Below are 21431 nucleotides of genomic sequence, written 5' to 3' on the forward strand. Positions count from 1 at the left end.
CGCTAGCGGGGCCGCTCCGCAGCCTCGGCCGCCCCCGCCGCCGCCATCTTCCCGGAAGCGCCGCCGGTCCCCCGAGGGGGCGGGGCTAAGCGGCACCGCTTCCGGGAAACGGGGCGGTGCTTGGAACATTTGCCAATGGGCGGGGGTCGTGGTGTGGGCGGGGCTTCCCCAGTTCCTGCTGGAACAACCCTGTAGGTCAAACGTACTCCTGGCCCCGCCCCCTCCCCCTCCCCGGGCCAATCGCCTGGGCGCCCCCCAGCCCACCGCGTCCCCTGCCCCAGGGCCCATCCCCCCCAGTTGCTGAGGGGGCTGCTGTTCAGATCGTGCCGCCTGATGGGTTTCACCCCAGAGGTAGCTGCAGTTCTGTGCCACAGAAGTGGGTCCTCGTGCTTTGGTGTGTAAAGTCCTTTGAGATTGAAGATGTTCGTAATTATACTAGAGGGTCAGACACAGGCTGAGCCCATTGCACAGATCAGGGGCTCCATTCATTCTGCTCCACAAGCTCCATGTGTGTCTGTGTCCCAGACCCCTCTACTGCAGGGACTCCTTGCAACCCCCGCCACATTACCTCCCCTTGCCAGGGTCTCTGTGTCCCTCCATTCCCCCCTCTGTCATATGCCAGGAGCTCTGTGTGTCCCCCCGCCATGTCCCTCTAGCCTACACGACCATTCCCCATGCCGGGGCTCTTTGTGCCCTTGATTCTACCCTCTGCCCCTCTTCACTCCTCACCTAGTTTCCCCATTCTACCCCTCCCTTATACCCCTCCCCTCAGGCCAGGGGCTTTGTTGGCTCCCTCCTCCCCCATCCAGGGGCGGCTCTATGCTTTTTGCTGCCCCAAGCAGGGCAGGCAGGCTGCCTTCGGCGGCTTGCCTGTGGGAGCTCCCTGGTCCCACAGATTCGACGGCAGCCTGTGGGAGGTCCACCGAAGCCATCGGACCAGCAGACCCTCCGCAGGCATACCGCCAAAGGCAGCCTGTCTGCTGCCCTCTCGGCAACTGGCAGAGCGCCCCCCATGGCTTGCCGCCCCAGGCACGGGCTTGGCGTGCTGGTGCCTGGAGCTGCCCCTGCATGGCAGTCAGGCAGCCTTCGGCAGCGTATCTGCGGGAGGTCTGCCCTGGTCACACGGATTCGGCAGCATTTCTGTGGGTGATCTGCTGGTCCCGCCCCTTCGGCGTACCTGCTGCCGAATTGCTGCCGAAGCCCCGAGACCGACGGGTACGGCCGAAGGCTGCCTGACCCCCATCCCTCCCTTAGAAGGGCCTGGGGAGCACTGCAAAAGCAACGTGCTTAGCTTCTAAGTGTGAGACACTCAGGTCACTCTGTAGCATCCTCTCAGGCTCATTAAGGAGGCCAGAGACTGATCACGGTGTGGCTGGCTAATCTCACCCAGTCAACCCTGTGTGAAAGGTTGACGTGCCATAATGTAGACATGTGGAGTTCATGATTAATAAGGAAAGACAGAACATTTGAGACTTGTAAGTAACAGTGCCCTGGGCTCTAATTTTCACCCTTCAAACCACAGACTCACCTAACTTCTTGCATGGATTGTGGGTGCTGTGGTCCTGTTGGGATTTCCTGTGCTAAGAAATATAATTGTAGCTGCCTCTAGAGGACACATAACACACTCCACTATGTGCACATCTAATCACATTGCAGAGGGTAACAAAGGTAACTGGTTTCCAAGCTGGTGGAGTTCAAGTGTAGGGAAACAGGGGGTTCCTATAAGGAACAGGGAGCCACATACTTTCCCCCCACAAATGCAGTCACTCCTCAAAGGTCAGGTTGGGGACATCATGAAATGACAATTGTCCAGCTTGCAGGGATGAAATTTGCTATTGTAACTGGTGTTGTTATGGAGAACAATCAAAATAATCCTTAGTCCTCACTTAACAGTCAGTAACTAAAGGGTACAAAATGGAACCTACAGAATCAAGCCATCAGCAATGACAAATACCCCAGCTGGAGAGTGGAGCAGAGAGCCTTTCTGTCATCTGTGATTCATTAAAGGAAACTTCCACATAAACATTTTGTTTTCTGTAATAGGCTCGCATGTATCAGTGGTAAATCATCTTTTATTTACTTCTGCAGTTGAAATCAAGAATGTGACAGGACTGTGTGAGACAAATACAATTCCTGCTGCCCGTGAGCCGCTGTGCCTTCGTTACAGGTGGTATTAATGAGAACTCCAGGTTAAAGGACTAAGGCAGGACTCAAGCAGAGAGTTTTCACTTTAAAGTTCAGCCTCATTAAGACACAGATCGCAGCCAGCTGTCGTTTTGGAAATGGCAATGGGACATTTTGCTGCAAGAGTTTTTCTTGAGTAAAGCTTTATGGAAGCAGCAATCCTGCTCCCCCTGGTAATTTTAATTTATATGGTAATGAATGGGGATGTCCCAGTGGGAGTGCATGTCCCAGATGATGAAGGGGAAAACCATAATTTAGATCTGCAAGTTCGCTCATTTGCATATTGTTCTCAGATGTGTGACTGTAGAAACACAATAAGAGGATAAATGTTCTAGCCAGAAGGAAGCTGAGTGGTGCATGTTCTGCTTATGAACAGTAGACACATTAGAACATATCAGGCATTTCTAGGGGGCTTTTCATCTCCACCACAATTTACCAGCACAACCCTATTCACCCTCACAGTTGGTGAGACAGGCAGATAGGCACAGAGAAGTGACGGTTACATAGCGAGACAGCGGAACAGTCAGAAATGGAACCTCTAGGCAATTTTCTCAAATTTAGCTGCCTAAAATATAGGGCTTAAATCCATACTGAGGCACCTGAATAAGTGGTCTAATTTTCAGAGGTGCCGAGCAGCATGGCCCCCGTTGACTCCAGCTTTAGCAGGGCTGGGTCAGAACCACTCAGCTAAAGAGCACACAGACTGACAGCCCAGGCCTGGCTGCTGCTCTGGATATCAACATGGACAAAGCCAAGTTAGCTGAGGGGCCATACACAAGGCATGGGAGGGGAGTGGGTGTTTTCCCCACGGCTCTTGGTACTGACACCACACATCCTATGTACCTAAAGATAATTACCAATCCTGTGGATCCTATCAGGGCCCAGATTCCCTGTATAGGATGCAACAGGTAAGTAGTTTGGGACAGCATAATATTGGGGGCAGCAAACCATCAGTGACCATTTATCTGAGTGACGCTGGGCTGGTAGGGGATGGACACTGGCTAGTCCATCAGGGCAGCCCAAACCCTAGTGCCACCTCTGGCCCCCATCCTTGGCATTAGGGCTCAGGAGTGGGGGAATGTAGTCACTACATCCCAAGAGCATCCGTCTCTCCAGCCCAGCATCCTGCGTCTGAGCCTTTAGAGGACACCACTACTCGCAAAGTCCCAGAACTGTAATTCCCCTGTCCTCCAGGAGGACATTGGTCTGGAGCTGGACTCTTTCCTCCTGTTACCTGCACTCTTGTTCATCCGGATCTTGCCTGTTCAGGTGCAGGCTCATGTATCACAACTAGTCAGTCCCTTATGCCCTCAGTTCTCTCTCCTGGGTAAGGACCCAGTCTAAGCCAAGGGGAAAAGGGGCTGGCACAAAGCGCTGGGGCCACACCAGTGATCTGCATCTCTGGTGTTTGTTTTCCCATTGTCAACTGTGCTTAATCCATCTGCAGCAGTGGGCAACAGAGAGGAAAGCGGGGCCTCCCAAGCCCTTCGGGACTCCTCCTGTCCAGTACCCTGTACACAGGGCAAGGGTTAACTGTAGTCAATAGAGAGGAGCATTCCACCTTGCCTGTGGCCACACGCTGCTCTCACCTCTGCACAAGAGAGGTTGCTCCCTCCTAGCTGCTGGGTTCTTGCACCCCTGACCACATGGCACTGGGCTCAGAGCCCCCTTGGCACATGCAGATGGGGCATCATCATCCCCAGTGCTGTATGACTCAGGGTGGAAGTACCATGCTCCCCGGTGGCCTTGGCTTGGTGGGGAGGAGGCAGGAGGGGCTGTGGACTGGCTGTGATGGCAACTCCAGCACCAATGGCTCCTACACACCCCTAGGCTGCCCGACGGGGGTCACTTCTGGAACTTGCCCTTCTACAGCCCCTGTCATCCACAACCCCTAGGGATAGAGGCCATTATCCCCACGACAGAAGGGGAAACCGAGGCACGGCATGGGGAAAGTGATTTGACCAAGGTCAGAGCAAGCCCATGGCACTGTCAAGAAATGAACCCAGGAGTCCTAGCCCCTAGTCCCCAGATACCCCCTCCCGCCCAGGACTAGAACCCAGGAGTCTTGAGCCCCATATCTCAGCTTGTCACGGCGCAGGGTGTCTGGGGGGGTGGGGGCTCGGTGGCGCCGGGCTGGGAAGGAGCCGGGTCCCCGCGGGGCTCGGGCTGGGCGCAGCGTGTCTGTGACGGGCGCTGACAGCTGAAGCGGCCAGAGCTCCGCCTGCAGCCCAAAATAGCGGCGGCAGCCCGGCGTCGCCTGCAGAGCGAGCCCGGCCATGGCGAGGTGAGCGGGGCGGGCGGCGGAACGCGATCCCCGGGACCCCACTCGGGTCAGCACCCACTCCAGTACCCAGCCGGGTCACTCCCCGCCCAGCTGGGACACGACTCCCCCCCGGGACCCCACTCGGGTCACTGCCCCCCGGCCGGCAGCCCCCACTCGGGTCACTCCCCCCCCGGCTGGGATGCGAACCCCAGGACCCCACTCGGGTCACCACCCACTCCAGTACCCAGCCGGGTCACTCCCCGCCCAGCTGGGACACGACTCCCCCCCGGGACCCCACTCGGGTCACTGCCCCCCGGCCGGCAGCCCCCACTCGGGTCACTCCCTCCCCCCCCCGGCTGGGATGCGAACCCCAGGACCCCACTTGGGTCACTGCCCCTACTCGGGTCACCCCTCCCCCACTGGGACGCGACCCGCCCCGCCGGGACCCCACTTGGGTCACACACACACAGCCTGGCTGGGATGTGACCCCTGGAGCTCCCATTTGTGTCACCACCCACCCCAGCCGGGTCACTCCCCCGCAGGCTGGGAATGGGATGTGACCCCTGGCACCCTACTCGGGTCATTGTTCACCCGGCTGGCACCCCCCACTCAAGTCACTGCTCCCCTCGGCTGGGACACGGCTCCTGGAGCTCCCACTCAGTTCACCCCTGCCCACATCCCCCAGCCACTATCCGTCACTTGGGTCACTGGGACCCCCACTAGAGATACAATCCCCCATTTGGGTCACTGCCCCCCCCCCCACTGGGACACAACCCCTGGACCACCCACTTGGGTCATCCCCCCACCCACCAGCCCAGTTCGGGTCACTGGGACACTCACATACTCAGCTGGGACTTTTCTTGTCTGACTGGAACCTGGAAAGTGTCCTGCATGTTGGAAACAGTCCCGCCTATTCCAGCCCTAGCAACTCACTAGGAGACACCCCACTGGCCTGGGCCCCCTCCATGCCCCAGCACACAGGGTGAAGGCTCTCTGTCACTCAGGGCCAGCCCAGAGCAGGAGCCTCCCCGCCCCAGGGGACAGGCTTGGGCTAGCAGGGCTCTCCAAGTAGCTGTGTAGAAAAACTCTTTAAATTGCAACTGAGGGCTGGAGGAGCTCAGGCTCTGAAGCCTCTGAAGGGGGGTGAGCTTCAGAACCCAAGTGCAACCTCAGAGCCTGTCTATGCAGCCATTTTGAGAGCACTAGCCAACCTGCTTGCCCATGTCTGTGGGCCTGGGCTGGGAGGCTGGTTGCTGTGGCGTGTGCACCCAGACCCTGGGTGGCCCGGGCCAGCGGAATGTACAGGGCTCCCGTAACATGACTCCACGGTGAATTCTGGGCCCTGCTTGGCCTGTCTTGTCTCCTGCCCTTGCCCGGCTGAGGCAAATGCCATGGGAAAATGAGAATTTTCTTACCCAAGCCTCCGCCCAGGCTGTTTACAGGCCCTGCAGCCTTTGGCTCTTGCAGACGGCAGCCGCCTGTGGGGCAAAGAGAGGTGGCTATAAAGCAGGGGGCTGCTCAGGTGAATGAGACCACATGGCAGTAGGGCGACCCCCAGAATCTGTCCCCAGAATAGCAAAGTCTCCCTAGGGGCTGGACTTCACTGGCAGTGAGAGACGCTGAATGAATTTGTTCTGAGTCGGTGTGAATCTGTTACCTGGTGGCAGCCAGTGAAACGTGGAGGGATGCTCAGGAGTGCAGTCATTTAGAGGTTTATTTCAGACTCTGTTCACCAAGTATTAAACAAATCCCTGCTCCCCAGACCCCGCAGCTCCTCTTTCCCCACTACCCAGACCCCATGGTGCAGTGGCAGGGGCTCTCTGGGGATCTGTCTGGCAGGCAGGGATGACTTTTCAGATCTAGGTGTTTTCCTCAGACCTCTTGCCCAGCAGTGTCTGCCTGGGCACTCTCCGAGGCGAGGGCAGGGGTCTTGGGGGTTGTGACTGCACTCCAGTGAGCGACTGTGCTTAGCGAGGGCGGTCCCTTGCCTCGCACATGCAGGCTGTACAATAGCTTCACTCCCAAAAGCATACGCCTTGTGTCTCTGGGAGGTTCCTCTCTGAGCACATGGTGCTGCAGGATTCTCTGTCACTGAGGTGCTGAGAGGGGCCAGTTCCGGGGATGCTGCCAAGATAAAATGATGCTTTTTGGAAGTGTAGCAACAAGTTTGCTGAATCTGCAGCCAGCTTCTTGCCTGCCTGGTACCTGCCCCCTTTTCCTGGGTCTCGCCCTCTCCCTGTTCCTACATGCCAATCGTCTGGCCCAGGCAGGTGTAACAAGGGCAGCTTACTGCTGCTCTGATAACTCCGCACAATGCCTTACACACAACCTACTGCTGTGGGATGTCGTGAGATGAAAGGTGGCACAGAAATGTCAGCTCTTACTCTGCTCCCTGGAATTCATCCCTTCTGAAGGGTCTCTTGTTTGCCAAGGCAACCTGCAAAAACGCTGTGGTACGACCGCCCGCAGTACATCTTTCTGGAGTTCTGCGTGGAGGACAGCACAGACATTAAAGTCGACATTGAAGACCACCGGGTGGTGTTCAGGTGAGCTTCCAGCCCCTGGTAACTGGCACTCAGTGGCATGGCCCTGAACCAGGAACTGTACAGGGCAGGGCCAGCAGGAAGGATCCTGTTAGAGATCCTCACAGAGGCGGCCCAAGCTCAGTTCTGAGCTAACTGAGTGTGTGTTTTGGCAGCTGTGAAAATGCAGATGGCGTGGAGATGTACAACGAGATCAACCTATATGCCAGGGTGAACTCCAAAGTGAGCAGCCGCCCCGTGCAGCAAGGCATCAAAGCCCAACTCCTACAGGCCTTGATGCCTCCAAAGGGACCGTGAGCTTATGACAACCCGAGGAAAGGTTTGGGGGGAGGGGGAGTGATATGCCTCCACACTGGCCAAGGCAATCCTGGCCTATCACATCATGTGATCTCATTGCTCAGACAGGAGCATGACCCCGGACACCCACCATCCCCAGAGGCTGGGAGACCCGGCTGGGCATCGAACAAGGGATGCAATTAGGCTGCTATGCCTTCAGCCTTACCCAGCCCTTCCCATCAGCCCCCAATGGTGCTTTGTTTTGGGTTGTGGCCATCACTGCCTCTGCACCCAGGGGATTTTGCTCAGCTAAGTGAATCGGAGACACCCAGCAGGCCTGGCTGCATAGAGAAGATGCAGGTATCCCCAGGAAAGCCCTCTCTTCTCCTGCATTCTCCTCTTACAGCCAGCTCTCCCATGCCCAGATTTGCACCTCGATTCCTGCAGGCTGTCTTGATCTCTGGGGACTTTCCCATGTGTCTCAGAGCTTGGGAAGGGCTTCATTATAATTCTGGACATCATGGCTTATTGAGAGGGAGAGAGGTGCCCAGAAGCCATGTCAGGCAAAGTGTCTTTGTTCTGTCCCTTGGCAGGACTCACAGCAGAAGCGCTCTGACCGTTCCATCACCTGCTTCATAAGGAAGTGGAAGGAGAAGGTGGCATGGCCGCGCCTCACCAAGGAGAACATCAAGGTAAACACAGGGCCTGAGCAGCTGGAGCCCCTTCCTATGGAGTTGTTTTTCCCCAGTGAAAAGCTCAGAGTTTCTCCCACCTGTGGGTGCCATGCTATGCAGTGTGGGCACTGCCAGGGGCTGGCACAGCACTGTCTGCTGGTCACTCTGGCATTGCCGGTTTGGATTTTATGCCCCGGTTAGTGCTGGTGAAAGGTGCCAGGTAAGCAGCTCCCAGAGACCGAAATCCTCTGGCTATAGAGCAGGTACCACAGACACCAGCCCAGCACCACTCACTGCACCTGGCTCAGCTCTGATGGGTGAGACTTCTGGGGGGCGGGGTACAGCTTGGACTCCTAAGTTCCTTGGGACAGGGACCTTGTCTCTGTTGTGTATGTGCAGTGCCCTGCACAGTGGGGCTCTGAACCATGGGCAGAGCTCCTAGGCACCACCACAGTTGAGTCCATGACAACAGACCCCCATGCTGGACTGCTAACAAGTGGCTGCCGAATAGCCATCAGCTGGTAATGCTGGGCAATACCAATCTGGGCCAAATCTCCCTAAGTGCCTTGCGGTGAAAGGCCATAGGTCCTCGAACTCAGGCTGGAGTGGAACCAGTACTCTAAAGATGGAAGGCCTCATAACCCTCACCCCTGCCTGGGGCTGGATCAGGGCTGATATTGTCCCATCCCAGCCTGTCCCCACCTTCCCCAAAGGCATCAGACTTGCTGCATTCAGCGCTGCGCTGCATCTGTTGTGATGCTGTTTCTCCTGCTTGCTCATAGCCAGTCTGGCTGTTTGTGGACTTTGATAACTGGCGAGACTGGGAAGGGGATGAGGAGGCAGAAATGGCCATGACTGAGCAGTACGCAGAGGTAAGTCTTAGGTTACTGCATTTATATTTGGGTCTGAGCAGTGAGACAGCTGCATCACAAGATCCCAAGCAGTGACCTGAGGCCCCACACAGAGCCCACTGGGGCCGAGACCTTCTGGACGAAGGTGCTGCAGGGGCCTTCCTTAGTTATCCCTGTTTCATGTTACTCAATGCAAAGTCCTTGGGTCAAGAGAAAAGTCTGAGCATTAGCTCAGTAAAGTGTCAATTATCCAGTACAGGCAAGTGCTGCTGCACTTTGTAAAACCTATTGTGAGATCTATTGACTATGATTAAATGACTATCCCTAAAACCAATTTATCTCCTCCCGGCACTGCGTGGGTAATGTCCCAGCTTGCCTTAAAAACTCACTGTTGTCTCCTGACTGACTGGCTAGAGCAGCAGTTCTCAACCCACATCCCTAGTAGCACACCTGCTATAGCCCAGCTGCGTGCTAAAGGCCGCCAATCCACCCCTTGGGGTTCAGGCTGCTGGCTGGCCCTCCGCCCACAACTCCAGAGCATAAGGGTGTGTGGGGCCATGCTGTGGTTCTCAGCCTGCAGCCCAGGTAACACATTGTGGGCCACATATGCAGCCCACAATGATAAACAGATTGAGACCCACTGGGTTAGAGAAATTTCAGCTGTGGCTGTTGGCGTGTGGCTCAGCATCTCCACCAACTGGCTAGGAGCAGAAATGCACCATGGCTTTGGCCAAACTGGAGTGAGGTATGGACAATAGCAGGACATGAATCTTAATGCACAGCCAGGGCGGAGTAAGAGCCATAGTAGGAGAATGACTGAGTAGAAAACCTGCTATTTTGGCCTAGCTAGGTACTTATCTGAGCACCTCCTAGTCAATGCATTTAGCCTCACAGTACCTCTGAGAGACAGGGAAGCATCAACCCCATGGTACAGAGCAGGAACAGGCCCCGAGGGAATGGACTTGTCCAAGGTCACACAGGGAGTCTGACTGAGCCAGGGACTGAACCTTGGTTTTTTGCACCCCAATCTAGTGCCCCATCCACCTGATCAAGGATCCTACCCCATGATAGCAGGGGGTCTGTCTTATGTAGAGCCCCATTGTGGGAGCTGCCTTCAACCGGAGTGAGGAGGCCCCAAAACGGCCACTGGCACTGGGCTAAAATCCAGTGGAAACCTTGGGGTACAACTTGCAGCCAAAGTCACTTCCACCTGAGCAAGGTTTGGATGAACCAGCTGAGCCAAGCATGCACAGCACATGTGCTTCTCCCTCTTCCTGCTGTGGGTCTGTGTCACAAGGGGAGCTGGGATCCCTGAGGGTGGAAGGCGATGCCTGGGAGGAGAAGGGACTCCAGCCCCGTCACTTTTGTTGTGGGTTCCTTTCTTTATTCCCATGACTGTCTGTTTCCCGTCCAGCTCCTGCAGAAGGTCACTGTTAAAGGCACACCCCCTGCAATGGATGACCTTGATGTAAGTACGGTTGGTCACTGCCTTGCTGAGACAGTAAGTTCTGGGTGGTTTTACACAGCCAGGCTCTTTGCCTCTGCCCCTCCCAGTGCCCAAGCCTGGCTCCCAACTGCTCCATCTCTGCCAGCCAATGGGGAGCCTCATCTCAGCATGGACTAAAGCCAAATTTCTTCCAGGCCAACGGTTCTCTGAAATTCCACTATGCTAAGCGGCCCTGTGTTCTGGGTGTGGAGACCTGCTCTGTGTAATTGTGGGAACACCTCCCAGCATAACTGTCATTGCCCTGTCCTTTGAAAAATACATCTAAGAACACAGGAGGAGCAGGAAGGGAACCAGCAAGGAATCCTGCCTGCTGCTACTCTGGGGTGCAGAGGAACAAATGGTGCATCTAATCTAATCAAACCTCCTGCACAACTAGAACAGAAGACTGGCCTGTCTAGTGTGGTCTCCAGCCTGTGCCAGTAGCCAATCCCTGATGCTGAAAACCCTCTTTATGCTCCTGATGAGATATGCAGTGCAGCTCATCAAGGGAGGGTTCCTTCCAGACCCTGTGACCATTGGCTTATGCTCAGCAGCGTGTCGTTGAGGCTGTTTTTTCAGGGTTTCCTTCCACACTCTAGGCCCAACACACATTTCAGAGTCCTGGAAAAACTGGAAGTCTTGAGCATTTCTAACTTGCCTGGGTCCCGGAGTGTCTGGTATTATGGGCTGTCCTTGTTTCACTCCGTTCTATGGTCACACATAGCATTAAGGGAAACACTCCGTGTCCACCCTAGACTCACTATTTGACTTTCCGTCTCTTTTCCAGGATGACATTTGAAAGCACAGACCCTGGTGATAAGAACTCCCCTGAAGCATGATCTGGCTGCAACTGAGCCTCCCTGTTACCTGATGGGAGATGTGCATTTTGATCTGCCGACAGTGACCAGGATTAGCGCATATATCACCCCCTGCTGCACTGGCAATTGCCCTCTGGGATCTGAAAGGACTTAAGGGGAGGCTGGTGGGATGAGAGAACTGCAAGCAGCCCTTATTCTCTGCCCTTGCCATTGTCTTTCTGGCTCAGGAGAGCTGGGTGCAGCTCTGGCATTCACTGGATCACCTGAGAGTAACATAGCTGCCCACCTTCCCACTATTCCCTGTGGTACCTATTCTCTCCTGGGGGCCTGACCCTCCCCTGCCCTCATCCTGTCCCCTTCTCTCCCCTCACGGCCTGACTCCCTGCTCTGCCCCCACCCAGGGGCGCATTTTCTGACTTCCCTGTTTTTCCCCACAGAGACATGACAGCAGCTGCTGAGGTGAAGCGACTTGGGGAGGGAGGTAGCAGTGTTTAAGTGCCACTGTGGTTCAAATGCGCCAGGGACTCGCCTGCTTCAGACTTTGGCTCCAAATTGCACAATCACAGACCCTAGAGCTGCAAAAGCCCTGCTGCGCCCATTTTGCCCACCCTTGAAGTCAGACCCAGAGTGGGACTGTTTCCTATTGAATCAGGCAGTCTAGTTTCAAATGTGCTAAGCTCTTGAACTGCTGCCACTTCCATTAGGAGACTACTCCACAGCCAGACACCATTCAGTGGCAGGCAGGTTCCTGTGTCTCATTTCACCCTGTTATTAACACTTCTACTGCCACGAACCACCCTGAGTCACTTCTCTCCCTCCCCTGGCACTGCCTCTGGCTCTGTGCTGACGGTACTCAGCCATGCCGCAGAGATTTAGCTGTCTTCCCTGCTTGGCACCTGCCACTTCCTCTTGCTGCTGAGACCCTTCTCCGCTCATCCGTCTCTCCCAGGCGTCTAGGGGGTGGGGAAGCAAAGTGGAGAGAGAGCCTGTTAATAAAGGATAAACCTGCCAGGCTGGCTGCTGTTCCTGTGCTTGGGTTTTCCTGCCACGCTGGGGCCCGAGGTGTTACCCCACCCCGGACAGAGAGGGCACCCGGGTGGCACGCGCCTCTGGGGGCGGCTACGGGCCTGGCGCTTGCAGGGTCCAGGGGAGATGCTGAGCCCCCCCTGCCCACAGTGTGACCCTGCTGTGAGGCAGGTTCATCCCGCCCAGGGGTGGGGGGTGCTCGCCGACCCCCCCAACCAGACCCATAGGACGGGCCGTGGGTCCCGGGGGACACGTGGGTCATAGGGATGAAACATGGGGGCGCGACACCCGTGGGTCCTGCGGCAGTGAGCCCCAGGGGAGGGGTTATAGACAGGCCCATGGCGTCATCCCTTCGCGCCGTCCGCGTTCGCGGGTCGCGTGTCCCCTCCCACTCGCCGTCCCCGTCCGCGGGTCGCGTGTCCCCTCCCACTCGCCGGCCGCGTTCGCAGGTCGCGTGTCCCCTCCCACTCGCCGTCCCCGCCCGCAGCTCGCGTTCGCCGGCCGTGTGTGTGTCCTCTCCCTCTCGCCGTCCCCGTCCGCCAGTTCTCCCCACCCGCTCGCCCCCCGGCCCGGCTGCCGGGATGGTGTTCCAGTGCCAGCGGGACAGCTGGGCCCGGCAGGTGCGGGAGCCGCGGGGCGGGGGAGGGGGCGCGCGGGGCTGCGGAGCCCTTGCGCGAGGCTCCCACGCGTGACATGCGCGTGCCGGTCCCCGCGTGACGCCCCCATTTTTCAGTTCACCACCAGGGTCGCGTCGTGCCGCCCCGCGGAGCTGCCGGCCGAAGGCGGCGCGAAGGAGACGCTGCGGGGCTTCCACGTGGTGCTGGAGGACACGATTCTCTTCCCCGAGGGCGGGGGCCAGGTACGGGCTCGCGGGGCGGGGCGGGCGGGGCGGCGCCTCGGGCTGCGGCCCAGCTGCTGACCGGACGCTCCTCCCTGCAGCCCGACGACCGCGGACTCATCGACGACATCCCCGTGCTCCGCGTGACCCGGCAGGGCCCGGCCGCTGTCCACTTCGTGCAGACGCCGCTGGAGCCGGGCCGCCAGGTGCTGCTGACGGTGGACTGGGACAGGAGGTTTGACCACATGCAGCAGCACTCAGGTGACCCGCTTTGGCCCCCGGGGAATATGGCTCCTGCCGGGCTAGGGCCCCTGCGTTTCCTAGGGTTGCCAGCTTACTCCCACAAAACCAAACACTCCTGCCCTGCCCTCACTCCATCCCCCTGCCTCTGTTGCTTGCTCTTCCCATCCTCCCTCACTTGGCTGGCTCAGGGGGTTGGGGTGCGGTGGGAGGGGGTGAGGGCTTCAGGGTGGGGCTGGAGATGAGGGGTTTGGGGTGCAGGAGGGGGCTTAGGGTGAGACCGAAGGGTTCAGAGGGCAGGAGAGAGCTCAGGGCACAAAGCGGGTGGGGAAGGTGAGAGCTGGGAGTGTGGGCTCTCAGGTGGTGCTGAGGTGTTTGGGGTGCAGGAGGGGACTCCAGGCCAGGATTGAGGGGTTTAGAAGGGGATCAGGGTTGGGGCATGGGAGGGGGTCAGGGGTGCAGGCTCCGGATGGCGCTTACCTCAGGAAGCTCCCAGAAGCAGGGGCATGTCCCCCTATCCAGCTCCTACGGGGAGGCACATCCAGGTGGCTCTGCGTGCTGTCCCATCCACAGACACTGCTGCCGCAGCTCCCCTTGGCTGCAGTTCCTGGCTCGTGGGAGCTGTGAAGCTGGCATTTGGGGCAAGGACAGCGCGCGGAACCCCCGGCTGCCCCTACATATAGGGAGCCAGAGCGGGGACATGCCACTACTTCTTGGAGCCGCAGAGAGCCTGCCTTAGTCCCGCAGTGCTGACCGGAGATGCCATGGTCCCTTTTTGACTGGGCACTCCAGTCAACAACTGGATATCTGGCAACCCTATGTGTTTCATGGATACCAAATGCATCTCTAGAACCCATGGAGGCCTGGGGGGTGTGATACACGCCACCAGGGTCTCTTTACCCCATTCAGGGGCAAAGTTACCCAATGGCCTACAAAAAAGGGAAGGATTATTACAGCCCATTAAAATAAGACCCTATCATGGTGTTCAAACCTCTGCAGCACTGTCAGAGCTGGGTTGTACCGTGCAGGGCGAGGACAAGACTTGCCCATAAAGCAGAGTCATGTTGCCCGTGATCCCAGAATGGTTTTGGATATCAGTGACTCCTTCTGTAGGTGATGTGGCTAGTGACCACTTAGTTTTCTCTATTAGGAGGGGCTAGTTTGCTGGGTTGTCTGTGGCATTTCTGGAACTCTTGAGAAGGTAGGTGCTAGCCTTGCAGGCGCTGTCCTGGGTCATAAACAAATACTTTTAGAAGACTTGGAGCAGAGAGATGCTGTCTGATTTGAACTCTTCTCAACAGGCAGTCACATTCTTTGGTTCCCAGGGATGGCTGGGGGAGTAGGGGAGGGTGTGTGCGCGCACACGCCTAGCACTAGTGAAAATAAACTAAAACCTCACAGCCATTGCTTGCACTTCTCTTCCAGGGCAGCATCTCATCACTGCCTTTGCAGATCTGATGTTTGGTTTCAAAACAACTTCATGGTGAGCAGGAAAAGTGTTCTTTTTAACTCTGTCCTTAAACCTTGTTTGGCTTGTGCCACAGTGCTGGGTCCTGAGGGCTGAATGTTGATAAATGCAGGGAGCGTGGCGTGCAGACACATTCCACTCAGCTTGCAGAAGGCATGGTAGAAGTGACCACACTGTGACTGAAGAGAAGCTGTGTGGAGTGTTGCTCTGCCTCTCTGTTCCCTTCTCAGAAACACAAGCACACAGCTGGTGCTACATAAACAATATACACAGAGAGAGCAGGCACGTGCTTTGCTCCAGTAACAGAATTCCAAGGTGCTTCCTCCTGCACATGCCCACTGTTGCGCAGAGGGACGTTTGAGCCTGTGTCCTCTGTTGTATTGGCAGGTGTGTCTGATGTTTGTGGTCCTTGCAGGGAGCTAGGCCATCAGCGCACTGTCATCGAGCTGGACACACCTTCGGTGACAGCAGAACAGGTGGAGGCCCTAGAGAAGAACGTGAATGAGAAAATCCGGGCCCGTATTCCTGTGGTGGTGAGGGAGCACTCGGAGGATGACCCAGAGATCGAGACGGTGAGTAGCAATGGAGGATGCTGGCAAAATTCATTTCAGAGCCACGTGGGGCAGAGGGGAATATGCCACCCAGTCTCCTTTTAGTCCCAGGGACGTGGGTTGCCATGCTCGCCTTTCTGGTTCTCTTGCTAGGTGAGAAGCCGTGGTTTGCCAGATAACCACACAGGGCCAGTGCGTATCATAAGCATCGAGGGCATAGACGACAACATGTGCTGCGGGACTCACGTCTCCAACTTAAGTGACCTGCAGGTAAGGACTGCACTGCCTCAGCAACTTCAGTGCTCAGGCAGCGGCCTGTAGATCAGCTGGTACAGTAGGAATCCCTGGACCCTCTGCAGATTGTCCCTGTTGGACAGAGAACCCCAATCACAAGCCAGAGTGAGAGTGGTGGGACACAGCCCTGCACCCTGTGGTTACCATTGTCCACTCTCGTCCCCCACACCACTGCATTAGTGAGGGTTTGCCACCAGTGAACAATCCCCCGTGTTCTTCATGCAGAATTAGATGAAAATTTAATTCCAGAGCTGCCTCTGGGTTTCGATGTCCTTACAGTCAGCTTGATAAGACAAATGACCCTTCCCTGCCAGTTGGTATGCCTGGTGCGCTGTGGGGTGGGATATTAGGGTAAAGAAGGCTTGTTGGCACACTAGGTCCAGGCGCGCTAGACAGCATGGCACATGGCTAATGAAAGTGTCTCATCTATTTTTTGGCTGTATTTGAAGGCTGATTTCAGTGGGTTTAATTCTGGTGATAGAAAGTCGACATTCACAATGACACATGGTCTAATGGACCTTTAGCTGTCTGTAATACACCATTGTACCTCTCTGATAAGGGTGTTTGTTTCTCATTTAAGGTTATTAAGCTCCTTGGCACAGAAAAGGGAAAAAAGAACAAAACCAACTTGGTCTTTCTGGCAGGAAATAGAGTACTGAAGTCCGTCGAGCGAAGCCACAGCATCGAGAAGGCACTAACCTCGCTGCTTAAGTAATGTCCTTTCCCAGTTTCCTCTATCCTTGCTTCTCCTTCTTGCCTAGAGAGGAACAGCATGTGACCCTAAAGAGGGCATTTCTAACTCCTGGCTCGGGTGGTATGTTGTCTGCTACGGCTTCACTGGTGGAGCCCTCTCTGTCCAGTGCCTTGACAGCCCGAACTCTCCCTTGTTTTTTTCCAGAAACGGAGCAGAGGAGCATGTGGAGGCTGTGAAGAGGCTGCAGAATTCTGTGAAGCTGCTTCAGAAGGTACGGCTGTGGCCCAGCAGTCACTCCGTCGAGGGTCTGAGCTTTGGTAACAGCAACAGTGTTCTGAATAATTTTATTCAATGAGAATTAAGTTTTAGAATCTCCCTTGTGTTGACCCTGGAAGCTGTGAAAATTGTGACTCCACTTGTCTCAGGAAACTCCATCCCCGACCCCACTCCACCCCATCCCGTGTTCTCGCACTGACTCCTGGGTCTGCAACATGGAGTTTGCTTCCCTTGCAGAACAACTTGAACTTGCTTAGAGACCTCGCCGTTTTGACAGCACAGAACTTCAAAAGCAATCCAGGCCGAGGCCGAGTGTTTGTGTTACACAGGTAAGGCACAGATCCAGGGAAGGAGGCTCGGGTGCTGCAGCGTCTTACTCACAGATTCCAAAGCCAGAAGGGAGCATCGTGATCATGTAGTGTGAATTCCTCCATAACACAAGCCAGCATGGCAGCTGCATCCCTTTGCTGTGCATTCAGGGCTGTTTGTAACAGAGGTCCATTAAATCCTGACATTCTTTAAGGGAGAGCCTGAACTAAGGAAACAGAATATTAAACCAACTGCCTGGGCCTGCTGGAAAGGCTCACAATTAAAGTCTAACGGGGTTGTATTTCGGCTGTTGAACTGTGCTGGTTTTAGAGCCAAGCAGTACATTTTTCTGCTTATCCCTCCCTGCTGGTGGTATTGTCAAAAAAATGGAAGAGCTCCATTGGTTACAGAGTAAACACTTTAATAATTCATCATTTGTGGGTGGGAAACATAGGATTTTTCTGTATAAATTGCTAATCACTGCCCTAATGATGAGAGGCCACAGCTCTGACCCTTGGCACAAAGCACGCTCACCCAGGGTCTGGCTTCCAGCTTCCCTGACAGTGTTTGGTAAGAAGCTAGTGGGAAATTTGACTCTAAAAATCAACCAAAAGCCAAGCCAGGGCAGTGTCTGGTGTATGTGGGGTGTTAGGTTTCTGGCTCTGTCATAGCGTTTAGGCCAGAAGGCCTTCACCACCAGAGGCATCTCTGAAATGGTTTTTACCCTTTACAGGAAAGACGGTGACTCTGAGTTCATGAATATCATTGCCAATGAGATCGGGACAGAGGTGAGCTCTCTCTGGCTCGTCCTCCCCCCTTGATGGCATTTTGGCCTCCTCTAAGGCCTACGTAGTCTCTCCCCACCCTTGACCAGCCCTCACAATACACTGACCAGAAAACAAAGGCCTCATTCTCCCCAGAATGTTGCAGCCCAAACTGTTACCACATCGGTGCCCCCCAGCTGTGATCTGGAAGGGCTCTGCCTGTCCCAGGGAGGTGGAAGCTCATTTCCAGGGCTCCTCCAGCTTATTCCTGTTGATCAATGGACTAGTTAGAGCCAAACAGGGGAAAGGTCCCGGTGCTCCAGACACCGGTCTCCCCCCAGTTCATTTAACACAGGGGTCACCAGACACCAGTCACTGCCTCCCAGGACCGCCTGGGGGGCTTGTGACCTGGAGTAAAAGGCTCAGTAGCCCATTTCCGACCCCTCCCTCCAAGGTAGGTAGTGCCCCAAACAGTCTCCCCTCCAGCAACCTGCTCACAGCAAAGAGGAGGGGTGTTCTTACTCACATATGGGACTCCCAAGTCTCACTGCTCGAAACGGGGGGGATGCAGAGATGTTCTGCAGCAGGATCCATCTCTCTTTACAGGACACCCTGCTCTTTCTGACTGTGGGAGACGAGAAGGCAGCTGGGCTCTTCCTCCTGGCTGGGCCCAGTGAAGTGGTTGAAAAATTAGGCCCCAGGTAAACTGTTCTGTGACCCCCGTAGTCTGGCAACCTTCCTGACCAGCTAGGGGACTTTCAGCACTGTCAAGTCAGCCTCCAGCCCTAGTTAGTGTCCAAACACCCAACAAACTCACAAAAGGAAAATAAAACTTCCAGGTGGAGATTTCTACCCAGCCAGGTGTCATACCTGGAGTATTCCTTCTCCAGGGCCTTCCTGCTGCTGCTGCAGTCTGTCAGCTCTGTCCCCGCCCCCACTTCTTGCAGCTCTTTATAGCCAAAACCTGTCCTCCCTTTCTCAGCTGGGTCTGATTAGCCAGCTGGGCTGTCTGGCACCAGGCCTTCGGTGCTTAAAGGCGCAGGCCGCCCTGCTACGCCCCTGCTACGCTACAATTATTATTAATGAAGGGAAATTAAGTTCTGGCTGCTTTATCAGATAATTGATTTCACTGGCATCTGGCTCAATATCTGAGGCAGGGCCAGTGCATTAGCAGACAGGCCATTTTCCTCCTCTGCCCCCCAGGGACACCCAGTTTGGGGCTGTTTGAGGGAGCACATCCAGCCCTCCTGGTTTCAGCATGTGGATCTGTCTCTTTAGAGTGGCGGAACTGCTGGAAGGCAAAGGAGCCGGGAAACGGGACCGCTTCCAAGGCAAGGCGACCAGGATGAGCAGGCGAGCAGAGGTGCAGGCCCTGCTCCAGGACTTCATTGGCCACCAGACCCTGGAGGAGTAAGGACCAGCCCTCGCCAGAGGATTCCCCCATCTGCTGCTCATGGACCTGGGACGACAGGGTCACTTGCTGACTCCCTCTAGACGAATAAAAGTTGTGTTATGAGAATGATGTGTGCACGCGCAGAGCCCTGACGACCAAGCTGCCTGGGCTTTGACCTCAAACCAGGTCCTGTGGCTCCGGGATATGCCAGGGGGTGCATGGGGGGAGGTTGGGGGGGAGAGGAGCAGGGAATGTTAGGTGTATTTGGGCAGGGGGCTGATGCCCTCTGTTTCCCACTGGCCTGGCCATGGTGTTGCAGACTTTCCCCAGATAAATGGTACAACTAGCTTAATTAACTGGACGCTTCCTGGCGCTGATGTTCTGGGCTAGGGCTGAGGACTACACTGCCAGGCAGAGCTCCTTTGCCATCCCTCATGGTCCAATCTCCAGCAAACCCAGGGAACATTGTGCTGTAAGCCACGATCCTTGGCTTTTGCCTCATTTTCCACTGGTGGCCAGTACCAGTCTTGAAGAGCAACAGGTTTATTCCGGGTTACTGTGACCAGTACAAGCACTCCTTTACATGTACTTGGTGCGGAGTATGGGGACAAGGGAGGTTAATCCCAGTAGGGGGCTGGGCTCTGACAGTTGCGAACCGTTACAGAGAAGAACACCAAGGTAGCTCACAGAAGTCCCTGTTCAGGATCTTGTGCGCACTGCCCTCCAGACAAGGGACACGCCTGCAGGAGCCCGAGTGATAGAGGTAGGATGTTGCACCATCATTCGTGTTGGCCAAGCAGTTTTCACTTTAACCAGGGCAACAGGAAACCTCTGGAGGTGAGGGGGATGCAACGTTATGACAGGAATCAAAGGTGAGACTGGCTCATGCTGTTCTCTCAGTCACCCTGCCTCGCAGAGCTGGAACCAGATGGGGAAGTGGATGAAGAAGGCTGATATTGGCAGTCAAGGTGATGAAAAGGAACCAGTCCTGGGAGTTCTGGAGGACGCGATCACCTGGATCCCTGCTTCATGCAGGGCGTTCATGCCGGCTTCCGTTCTTTGCTGATGTTCTGAAGCCACTGCAGGTGCTGGAGGGTTTATGCTGGTGCAGCTGGACTGTGCACAGTGTGGGTCCAGCCTAGTTGCACATGCTATCACTGACCTCTGAACTCAGCAGCGACCTCTGCCAACCTAGCGCTGACCCAGTTACAAACCTGATGCAAGTGTTTGTCATAGAAAGTCCCTGACAGCCCGGCATTACCTTGAAATGGTGAAGCAACATCTTGCACCATACTGACAAACGGATTGCAGCCGCTCATGCTTCTGCCCAGGGTGGTCACTAGCCGCTCTGTGATCCCATGCAGTCACAAATTACATGTAACCCTTTGCTCACTTGAGGTACATGTAGTTAAGGATCTGTTCAGATGGCAGGCAGATTGGAGAATACCAGCATTTGGAGTGTTAATCTAAGCAGCTGTCTGGCAGCTGTGTCTTGGGGACATCTCTGCGCAGGAGTCTGCATCCTTTCTGCTGGCCATGAGTTTCATCTTTACTTATGCGTCTGCAGTGCCTCTGTCTCTCCAACAGCAGCCTACATTTCTAACTCCTGGTCACAGCCGTGCAGGTAACGTCACAGCAGAGACCAGATTTCAGCCTGTTGTGCGACATCAGCGCTGCTAGCAAACCGGCCAGGTGGATTTGGTAGGAGGCTGAAGGCTGGGATTACTCACTGCATTGCACAGTAGAGGCAGCAAGAATCATTAGGGCTGAGCCTAGCAGTGAGACATGATAGGATCTGAGTTTCTAATGCACTTAGGAAAATTGCAGCTGGAATCTCATGTCTGAGAGATACCAAACTGCCCCCAGGGGAGTGGGGGGCTCATGGCTCTCCAGCATCCTTTGTGGGCAGGAAATGAGCGGTGCTCCCTCCTGTTCTGTGCACGCTCTACACCCCCTCGCCTGATTAGTGACAGTTATTGATAACAGGTCAGGAGCCACTCTGAGGCTGTTGGTGCATGAGGCTGAATGCGGCGTCAGTTCCAATTTCCTGAATGGATCTGTGTCCCTGTCCCCTCCAGTATGGGTCTTTGTCCTGTGCTTGGTCTGTGGTGATAGGGAGGGATGGAGGGAGGGTGGTGATGGAAGCCTGAAGCCTTGTGTGAGCATAAAGCTAATGGGAACCAAGCTCTATGGGATCTGTCGGCGTGGTCAGGTACCCAGGCTGTCTGCCCATACTGCATGCAGGTGAGCAGCTCCTGGAATGGACATTCAGCTTTCAAACCCAAATGCCCTAAGTCAACCTCCCTACCCCATACATATCTTGCTGCTGGAACTTCCCCTGCCACTGAATACACAGCTAATTCCAGGCATCGGCCCTGACTCCTGATCTGAGCCACAGGAGCAGAGATCTTCCCCTGTGCCAGGGAGCGTGGCCAGAAAGGAGTGGTTTCTCACTCTCAGGTCAAGTCCTGCCCCTGCACAGA

General features: G+C 55.6%; 1 protein-coding gene across 4 annotated transcripts; it reads left to right on the top strand.

Moving 5' to 3' along the window:
* The first annotated feature begins 4388 nt into the window (after positions 1-4388).
* On the top strand, positions 4389-19074 carry PTGES3L (prostaglandin E synthase 3 like). Of its 4 annotated transcripts, XM_075059759.1 has the most exons (17): positions 4430-4468; positions 6862-6993; positions 7146-7212; positions 7860-7958; positions 8723-8812; positions 10206-10259; positions 12855-12980; positions 13061-13220; positions 14625-14682; positions 15083-15239; positions 15372-15488; positions 16093-16223; positions 16411-16477; positions 16720-16811; positions 17525-17579; positions 18162-18256; positions 18834-19074. In XM_075059759.1, exons 1-17 carry the CDS (start codon positions 4461-4463, stop codon positions 18967-18969), a joined length of 1644 nt encoding a protein of 547 aa, XP_074915860.1. In that variant the 5' UTR covers positions 4430-4460; the 3' UTR covers positions 18970-19074. The 4 variants fall into 4 exon arrangements, with proteins under 4 accessions (XP_032628624.1, XP_074915860.1, XP_074915859.1 ...); XM_032772732.2 differs by lacking the exons at positions 4430-4468; positions 6862-6993; positions 7146-7212; ... (1 more) ...; positions 8723-8812; positions 10206-10259 and adding exons at positions 12540-12630; positions 12665-12741; XM_032772733.2 differs by lacking the exons at positions 12855-12980; positions 13061-13220; positions 14625-14682; ... (6 more) ...; positions 18162-18256; positions 18834-19074 and adding an exon at positions 11065-11744 and having other exon boundaries at positions 4389-4468; positions 6880-6993.
* Positions 19075-21431: the final 2357 nt, after the last annotated feature.

Source organism: Chelonoidis abingdonii, chromosome 21 (genome assembly GCF_003597395.2).
Source record: "Chelonoidis abingdonii isolate Lonesome George chromosome 21, CheloAbing_2.0, whole genome shotgun sequence".
NCBI lineage: Eukaryota > Metazoa > Chordata > Testudines > Testudinidae > Chelonoidis > Chelonoidis abingdonii.

What these genes read in the sequence shown, in the direction of transcription:
- PTGES3L (XM_075059759.1), top strand. An exon ending in CCACATGCAGCAGCACTCAG is followed by an intron (nt 13,221 to 14,624) that starts GTGACCCGCTTT and finishes CTTCTCTTCCAG; the next exon opens with GGCAGCATCTCATCACTGCC. An exon ending in CGAGTGTTTGTGTTACACAG is followed by an intron (nt 16,812 to 17,524) that starts GTAAGGCACAGA and finishes TACCCTTTACAG; the next exon opens with GAAAGACGGTGACTCTGAGT.